This window comes from Grammomys surdaster, unplaced genomic scaffold, assembly GCF_004785775.1.
Source record: "Grammomys surdaster isolate TR1022 unplaced genomic scaffold, NIH_TR_1.0 126158, whole genome shotgun sequence".
Lineage (NCBI taxonomy): Eukaryota > Metazoa > Chordata > Mammalia > Rodentia > Muridae > Grammomys > Grammomys surdaster.
This window is the reverse complement of record NW_021620966.1, coordinates 1,097,305-1,106,424: the sequence shown is the minus strand read 5'-3', so window position 1 is coordinate 1,106,424 and position 9,120 is coordinate 1,097,305. Positions and strand designations below refer to the sequence as shown.

Genomic DNA, 9,120 nt, shown 5'->3' with positions numbered 1-9,120 from the left:
AGGGCTACACAGAGCAACTCTGTCTTGGAAAAACCAACCAACCAACCAACTAACCAACCAAACAAAAAAGAACATATGTTGTTGGGCTGGAGAGTTGGCACAGTGGTTAAGGGCACTGATTGCTCTGCCAGAGGTCCTGAGTTCAATTCCCAGCAATCACATGATGGTTCACAACCATTTGTAGTGGGATCCGATGCACTTTTCCAGTGTGTATCTGAGACAGCTGTAGTATACTCATATAAATAAAAAATAAATTAAAAAGAAAAAAAAGAACATAGGCCTTCCCTCAGAGTTCAGATGGTGACTATGCTAACTAATGGCTAGGCTTTAGTTACAAAAACCAGGAGTACCTTCCGTATTTTATAATGAGAAATAGTTTCTTGTCTTATTAAGGACTTAAGGATATTACCTATGTCACTTAGGCTGAGGGAAATGTGCCCTTGGTCCATGTGCCCTTGCATAAGAACAGACATTTTAGGGAACTGAAAGAGAAGCAAGTAGTTTAGGTTAGAGATCTTTTAGAGAAAAAACATAACAAAACACAGTTTCATAACTGAAAGAAGGAAAATGAGCATTAAGTAAGAATTTTAAAAGACCAGAAATAAGCCAAACTTTGCTCAGAACAGATTTATTGACCACAACAAAGTTCTATATACAAAGTGACCTAGACCTTAGTGACAAAGGCTATATAATCACAGACCTTAGTGACAAAGGCTATAATCCCAAGATATAGGAGTTTGAAGCAGGAAGACCATAAATTTGAAGTCAGCCTGGCTACACAGTTCTAGGCCATGATGGGCTGCGATCCTGGACTACAGTGACTGTCACCAAAGACAAGAGTGACAAAAGTCCAAACAAGGCCACCATGCTTCTAACTGACATCTTGGTAACCGGCTGTCATATAAATAAGGAAATCCACACTGGACATTAAGTGAATGGCCTGATTTCTGGAAATTTAATAGTGTTACAAGTTAACTGAGACAGGCATGACTGAATCCTGGTGAGAGGTCACTGGAGGGCTGGCATCAGGTGTCAAGAGGCCATTTTGTGCACAGCCACTGTGATACCATCATGTTTCTGGATCATAATGTTCCTGAAAAGCCAAAAAGGAAATATTCAGCAAACTCTTTTTTTTTTTTTTAATTCAGCAAACTCTTAATGCATGTGACTTAAAACAATAGCACATACAAAAGCAAATATGAACAGCCCTGTTGAGACATGCCAGTCACAAACCCCTCCTGCCATAACCTCTGCCACACTTTCCCATCATAAAGGGACTACATTCTCAAACCAAGATGAAAATCTTCCTATAAGAAAAATAGATAATAGCACAGATAGCATGAAACAGTTGAGTATTGTGGGTAAATCTAATTATAACATAAGAATGAAATTAATCCTTTTAAATTTTGAATTAAAAAAAATAATCTTCAACCCTATCACTCAACATGATTCTGATTTTTTTTTTTTTCTGGAGGTTTTTGGTGGTATTGTTGGAGTTAGAATCCAGGGCCTTGCACATGCTATCACTAGCCTAGCCTCCTTCCTGGTCCTAATTTTTAGATTAAAAAATAAAAAAATGTATGTGTGTGTCTGTCTGTGTGTGCCATATGCACATTGGTGCCCAAGAAGGCCAGAAAGTGGTGTTGTTTCCTCTGGAGTTGAGAGTTACAAGTGGTTGTGAGCTTTCAAATGTGGGTGCTGAGAACTGAGGCAGGTCCTCTGGAGAGTAGCATGTGCTTTCAACCATTGAGCCACCTCCCCAGCTCCTCATTTTCATTATGTTACTTATGTTTTGGTGTCTGTATGTGTGCCACTGCTTGCACGACAACTTCAGAGTGCTTGTTCTCCTTCAACCATGTGGGCTCCAGGTATGGAATTCCGGCATCAGACTTGGCGGCAAGGACATCTATTTGCTTAGCCATCTTGCTGCCTCCTGGTTCTAATTTTAATCTGTGTGTGTTTGTGTGTGTGTGTGTGTGTGTGTGTGTGTGTGTATACATACATTAATATTAATATCCTCTTCTTTCCTATCCCCCAAACTGACCATAGTATGTATTTTTTTTTTTTTTTTTTTTTTTTTTGGTTTTTCGAGACAGGGTTTCTCTGTATAGCCCGGGCTGTCCTGGAACTCACTCTGTAGACCAGGCTGGCCTCGAACTCAGAAATCCGCCTGCCTCTGCCTCCCGAGTGCTGGGATTAAAGGCGTGCGCCACCACCGCCCGGCCATAGTATGTATTTTTAAAGGTTCATATATTCTATGTCTGTGCAAGTGTGCACATATAAGTGTGTGTATGTACACACAGCTATGTACATGTATGCAGGTCAAAAGAAGGTTCTGGGTGTCCTCCATTACTATGCAGCTAGCTATTCCTTTGATATGTGGTCTTACCCCTGAGCCTGAGACTCCTTTTCTCTGCTAGACTGGAAGACATTGAGCCTCAGCAATCCTCATGTCTCTGCTCCCCACCCCCCCCAACTTGGAGCTGAGGTTGTTGTGTGGGTGGCGGGGTGCTAGGACGTAAGCTCCCATCCTCAGCCTGTGGCTCACACACTCAGCTTAAGCACTGGCATCTCTCCAGCCCCAGTTTTCTTTTCTTACTTTTATCACTTAGCATTTGAAGAAAGACCTTTATCTAGGAATATTTTTTTTTTCTGTTTTTAGTTTCTTGAGACAGGGTTTCTCTGTGCAGCCCTGGCTGTCCTGGAACTCACTCTATAGACCAGGCTGGCCTCGAACTCAGAAATCCACCCTGCCTCTGCCTCTCAAGTGCTGGGATTAAAGGCATGCGCTACCACTGCCCGGCCTAGGAATATCTTTAAGATATTACTTTAGTGAATTCTGTGCAACTAATCATTTTTTTTGTGTTTTTACTGTTTTCCTTTATTGTGGTGGGGGACGGGGCAAACTGACAGCTAATGACAGTTCTCATTTTAATGAGGGTTTGTCATGGGGCCTGGATGTCCAATGGCTCTGTGGTACATTGACTAAAGAACCACTGTTGAACTCAGGGGAAAGCCCAATCAAGTTTTTCAGAACAAAAATAAAGGGGTGTGCTGATATGTACTTACCCATTATCGGATTCTAAACATACCACAGGAATGTCGGTAGGGTCAGAGGTTAGCTTAGCTGCCTGCTGGGCTAGAACAGATACCACTCCAGCATGCTCATCGGACAGGGTACCACGGCCTAGAAAATAGTGAAAAGTGTCTAAAAATTAACCCAAACCTACAGTTTAGTATCTCCTCCTGAATTGTTGTGAAAAAGAAACTCAGCTCATGGCCTTTTGCCTTTAGGTTAAGTACTGACATGAAATGCTCTCCCCAACCTGGTACTCAGCTGATCCCATCAGTGAGAAAGTCTGGCAATTGTTCTTAAATCAGCAAAGTCGTAAATGACATGTAGTTTTCAGAGTTATTCCCCTCACTATACTATCTCTAAACACCTTCTCAAGCATATAAGGAAGCTGTAATTCAAGTCATCTGATGGTTGTAACTTCATTTTATAGGAACCTTGTGGAAACCAAGAAATTCAAAGGCAAGAGTGACAAAAAGCATTCAATATGGATAAGGGGCTTGTTGACACTAATTAATTCCTTATGGGAAATCTGAGTTTCTTTTCCTATGCTCAACCTCAAAGACCAAGCCATTACTCAGAAGTCCAGTTGTAAGATCACCTTGCCAGCATGTGTGAAGGCCTGTGAGCAGCGACTTCTGCTAGCATGAGCTAGCTGGGCTCCTTTCCAATGCCCACGTTTCTTTACTACTGCTTCAGCTTGTACTATTAAACTAAATCAGGTTCTAGGTACAAAAGGTAACCACCACGGTTATCATAGATCCCTGAAATAAAGGCAACAGGGGCTTGCTTACACTTAAAACTAGGGTAGTAGACAACATACTACCTTGGCAGACATTCTGGATTGACTATTACTAAGTAAAAATCCACAGGCCAAAGTGCAGCCTGCAAGTTTACTGGAAATAGCAACTTTACACCCTGAAGGTTTTACTTACTCAGTTTTTTTCACATGTGCATTTAAGATTTTTCATTAGTGACTGGCAAATGCTTCAAAAAATTTACCTTTGTTCCAAATGGCTGCTTTCGGTATAAGACATAACTGTATCACGACTGTCAGGTGTCATACCAGCAAAAGATCAAAAAGAGTTCTAAAAACCTGCATCAGTTATAAGAATTCCTGGGTTTACTAGTTTCTGACATTAACTTTAGCTATTTACCTTTCTGGACTTAGTTCCTTATCTGTAATTGCTACAATTTATTGAACATCATATCTTAGTTCTGTACTAAGTATTTTAAGCTTTGGAGCCAGCTTTAAAAACATCCTATCTCAACCATTCACTAGTTGTATGACCCTGGGCAAGGTACTTAAGCTCCATGTTTAACTTCTCTACCATAAAGGGCTTTGGGGGGGGCAGAATATTTAAGTTTTATAATGTAAAACACTAAGAATGGTGCATGGCTGGGCATGGTGGTCCACAGGCAGGCAGATCTCTGTGAGTTATAGGCAAGCCTAGTCTACAAAGTGAGTTCCAGGACAGCCAGGGCAATGTAGAGCAAGTTTGTTTTGTTTTGTTTTAAAGAATAATGTCTGATAATTAAGAGCCCAACACATGTAACTTCAAATTTTTACACACACACACACACACACACACACACACACAAAGTCAAATAATCCAATGAAGAAACCGAAGCCCCAAGATGAGCCTTCTGTTCTGAACTCACGTTGCTAACAGACAGCATAGGAGAATGGGGTTGAAGTCAGCTATGTCTAACTATGAAATCCCTATTTTTACTGACAATAACTTACTGTTGAGAGTGGCTGGACTAACAGCTAGCCTCATCCATTTTCAGGGTTATTGAGGCAATTAAGGAAATAATGTAGCCCGACTGTCCTGGCACAGGGAGTGCATGCAGTAAGGATTGTCCTATCTAAAGCCCTTTTCTAGATCACTTAAAATTTATTCAAAACCATTTCAGTAGGAACAGTTGTACAACTAGGAGGAACATTTCTGCCTTTAACAAACAACTGAAAGGCTTCAATGATTTACTCTTACTTAGAGATAATCTCTATGCCCCAAAGGTAACAAGAATAAAAGCAAGAAAATAGTAGCGAAGTTAGGACTCCCAGTAAACTTCAAAGGAAGGCTGGTAGGAGACACTTACAGCCCAGATTAAGTCCTTGTGAATCTGTACATAGGACTCCAACAATGGATGGATTCTTCATTCTAATTTTGGGAGCACAAGAAAGATGAACCAGGTGATGTGAAGAAAATACTTCAAATTATTGGAGTACAAACAGGCTTTCTATGCACCGAGTATTAAGCACTTCAAATCAGCTCTTAAAAAAAAAATTCCCCTCCCCCAAAAGATAAACTGTGAGTTGTTTAAATAAAGAAATTATTTTCTCACAACAGACTGAGCTAGGTACCTCTGCTTCACAAAGCCACAAACAATGCAGTTATCTTTAGGGTTCTGTCCTTGGCTTGGTATGTATAGAAGAAGCACGTTCTAGGACAACAAGTCATTAAGACAACTGTTAAAAATCTAAGTAACAGGAATTGCTCCTGGCAGGGATTAAGAAGCAGAAGGGGAAGGTGTTTTCTTGTAAGCCCCTTTACACTTCCCAATTTTAAATCTTACAGAGATAGCTGAAAAACCTAACGGACGTATTTACTTGACAAGAGGTGAGTAACTAATGGGTTACAAACGCGGGAAGGTGTGCGTGTGCTTTGGCACTGCAGGACCTCAATTTAGCACACCTGTGACATTCTTCTTCAAACTTAATCCGTTTCCCAAACTTCTGAAGAGCTCTAAGGACGACTTCAACATGACAGGTGATTGGGCCTCTCTAGCTTGGGCCCACAACTCTAGCCCCATTAGGAAGCTCATAGAACCTAGGGAAACTTTAAAATCCAGTTACGAGCGGCCCGGCCGTACGCAGAAGTCACCCGCTCGCGCCCCCAAGTGCCCCAAACACTTCCACAGACATTCTTTGTCCGTGCCGCTTGTTCCACTCCAGCTCCCCTGTCCGGAGCCCAGGACCGGCTGCACGCACTACTCACGTGTCCTCCAAATGCTGCTCCAAAGTCGCTTCCATCCCGCACGCTGTCCGGCCCAGCCCAGGACCCCGCAGCAAAACACTTCCTTCTTCAACGCAAGCCTCAGTCACGTGACTTGACCGAGGCGGGCGCCCGGACGGCGTCTCCAGAGGGACGAAATTCATCGCGGCGCCGCGTCCGCGCTCTCTACGAAAAGGCATAGCTACCAGCACAGGTCCGGTGGTATCCCGGGGTACCGGGTCTTCAGATTACTCTCTCCATCCGCAAGGAGGTCTGTAGTCGGGTCCCAGGGCCTCTTCCTGGCGTAGCACTTGGTCTTAGGAATTTTTTAACCTTTGGATTTTGTTTTAATTTCCAGTCCTAACTAGAGGTTGACCTTGTTTAAGTTTTAAAGGAACCAGGCAGATCTGGCAGGGCTCATCTAGGCAATAGGGCAAACACCAAGAAGACAGTGTTCGGTTTCTGACCCCAGGACAATTAACCGAGGTGCATACTTTACATATCAAAGCAGACCTGGCCGCTAGGTTTCCCAGCATCTCTCAGTTCCTACCTGGCATACCCTGTTCCCAACCCTGAACTTTCCAGCCCAGGGGCTGGACTGCCCTTCCCCCAGAGGCTCCTCCCTATATAATCAAGATGTTTTTAAAAAGTAAAATCAACATACATACTGTATATACAATTCTGAATTTTGTAGCAGGGATTCTTCAGAATTTAAGTATCTTTTCATGACAGCAAGTTTTTATTTACTTTGTTTGTAATAGTTGCAAAGCATCCCATATTTGTTATCATAGTTACACCTAAAGTGAATTTACAGTTATTACTGACCAGTTAAGTTGCTCTTGTGTCCCCTCCCCACCCTCTGCCCTGGTGGTACCATTGCTGTGCTGGTTGAATTTTCTTATAGCCGGATAGTATGCATTTAAGTTTTTTCTTTATGGTTAGTTATTAGAAATAGAATTATTTGGTCAAAAGTTATGGTCATTTTAAAGACACACACACACACTACACTAAGAAGGTTTTATGAAAATGAGGGTGTATCCATGGCTCGTCTCTACCCCTTCCTGTGCAGCATGCTTTGCACTAAGCGTCCTCCAGCAATCTGACCTCTGGCATTTACTCAGTTTGTTTTCTGATCTGGTGCCCATAAGATCAGGCCAAGACTTAGTCACCTGCTCGCCGTTTACCATATTATTAAAACGAAACTTGAAAAATTATTTTTTTTTAAACTTTACAGCTCAGGCTTATCTCTAATGTGTGATTCTCCTGCCTCAGCCTTCTAATGCTATAATTGCAGCTATGCTATAATTGAGCCACATACTTGGCTATGCTTCCAGAACTGTGTGTATGTATGTTCATGTGTATCTTGATCCATGTGTATGCTTGGGTTCAATGTGTTTGCAGATATTCATGCATGTATGCGCATGTGCAGTTGGGGGTCAGAGGTCAGCCTTGTCTTGTTCCTCAGGTGCCATTAACCTTGTTTGTTTGAGACAGGGTCTATCGATAGTCTGGGGCTTTGATTAGGCTAGCCTGGCTCACCAGCTTCTCCAGGAATCTTCTTGTCTCCACCCATCTCGGCTTCTTCAGTGTTGGGGTTACAAGTGTGCCATCATGCCCAGGCTGTTACCCATGGGATCTGGAAACCAAGCCCAGGTCTTCATATTTGCAAGCTAAGAATGTTGACCGAGACATCTCCCCAGCTTCTGGTTCTAGAATTCTAACTTTCTTAGGATTCCAGTTTATGTGGTGAAATGCGGGTTTTGGGGGTAAGTGCTTTGGAAAAGTTACCTGAGTTATCAGGTAACACAATGTGGGTTATCCAGATTTTAGAACAGCACTTTAGAGTTACCCTTGAAAGACAGAGTTAGAGTTGCATAGCATAGGGCATGCTGGTGCAATTCTCATTCCAGCACTTGAAAAGGTGTGGTAGGAAGGCTAGCCTGGGACTCATATTAAGACTTTGTATTTTAAAACATATAGATACTATGCAAACCAAAGTTTGCCCCAGTCGTCTTAAGAGAAAGCTTGCTTCTTAAAACAAATGCCTGAGGAAACAGTATCAGCTCTGTTTCCCTGTGGTCCCAAGTGGTAAGAATGTTACTGAATCAGGACTCCTCAGTTTGACCTTTCTGTTTTGTTCTGTTAAGCTCTAAGCATAAGCTGAGGACTTTACCTAGGACCTTACTCATGCTCGGTAAGTAAGTACTCTACTGCTGAGCTCTACCCTCTACCCAGTTCCCTTTCTAAACCTCCACATTACTCTCCAAACAGATAGAATGTGAGCTGCCTTATAGTTTTAAAAAACCTGGGAGCCACATAAACAAAACAGAAGAAATTAATTTTAACACAATTTTGTGTAACTAAGAAGTCATTTCAACATATAATTAATTAAAAATTTTTTTCTCCTGTCTTAAGTCTTTAAAATATGAAGTATATTTTGCACTTTGGCACATTGCAGTTCAGACTGACCACATTTCAAGTACTCAGTCCCTTGAGTGTTGGCTCCAGTATTGTCGAAGATGTCACCAGGGTATCTCAAATGATTTCAAAACCCGAAACATGATTAAAGGATTTTCAGAAAGCCTACAGATTAAGCTGGTTCTTACAGTCTAAGGTAGGCCTTAAAGGAAAAAGAAGAAATCAGGAAGAGGGAGGGATTTGGCATGTGTGAAGTGACAGGCACCTGCTGTTGTCTCTCTGTCTCTCTTCCCTCTCCCCTAGTCCCCTCTCCCCTACTCCCCTCTCCCCTACTCCCCTCTCCCCTACTCCCCTCTCCCCTCTCCCCTTCTCCGCTACTCCCCTACTCCCCTACTCCCCTCTCTCCTCTCCCCTCTCCCCTACTCCCCTACTCCCCTGTCTCCTCTCCCCTCTCCCCTCTCCCCTACTCTCCTACTCCCCTCTCCCCTACTTCCCCTCCCCCTACTCCCCACTCCCCTCTTCCCTCTTTCCTCTCCCCTACTCCCCTCTCCCCTCTCCCCTACTCCCCTACTCCCCTCCCCTTTCCCCTCTCCCCTCTCCCCTCTCCCCTCTCCCCTCTTTCCTCTCCCC

General features: G+C 42.9%; 1 protein-coding gene and 1 long non-coding RNA gene across 2 annotated transcripts in view; one reads left to right on the top strand and one right to left on the bottom strand.

The window, feature by feature from the left end:
* Positions 1-612: 612 nt before the first annotated feature.
* Positions 613-6,287, bottom strand: Lamtor5 (late endosomal/lysosomal adaptor, MAPK and MTOR activator 5). The gene is made up of 4 exons (XM_028757338.1): positions 6,076-6,287; positions 5,177-5,238; positions 3,070-3,187; positions 613-1,093 (listed from the first exon to the last, which is right to left on the bottom strand). Exons 1-4 carry the CDS (start codon positions 6,270-6,272, stop codon positions 1,033-1,035), a joined length of 438 nt encoding a protein of 145 aa, XP_028613171.1. The 5' UTR covers positions 6,273-6,287; the 3' UTR covers positions 613-1,032.
* Positions 6,288-8,596: 2,309 nt separating this feature from the next.
* Positions 8,597-9,120, top strand: part of LOC114612300 — a 2,140-nt gene continuing 1,616 nt past the window's right edge. The window contains exon 1 of the long non-coding RNA XR_003709978.1: positions 8,597-8,686. This is a non-coding gene — a long non-coding RNA (uncharacterized LOC114612300). The remainder of the gene's footprint in view (positions 8,687-9,120) is intronic.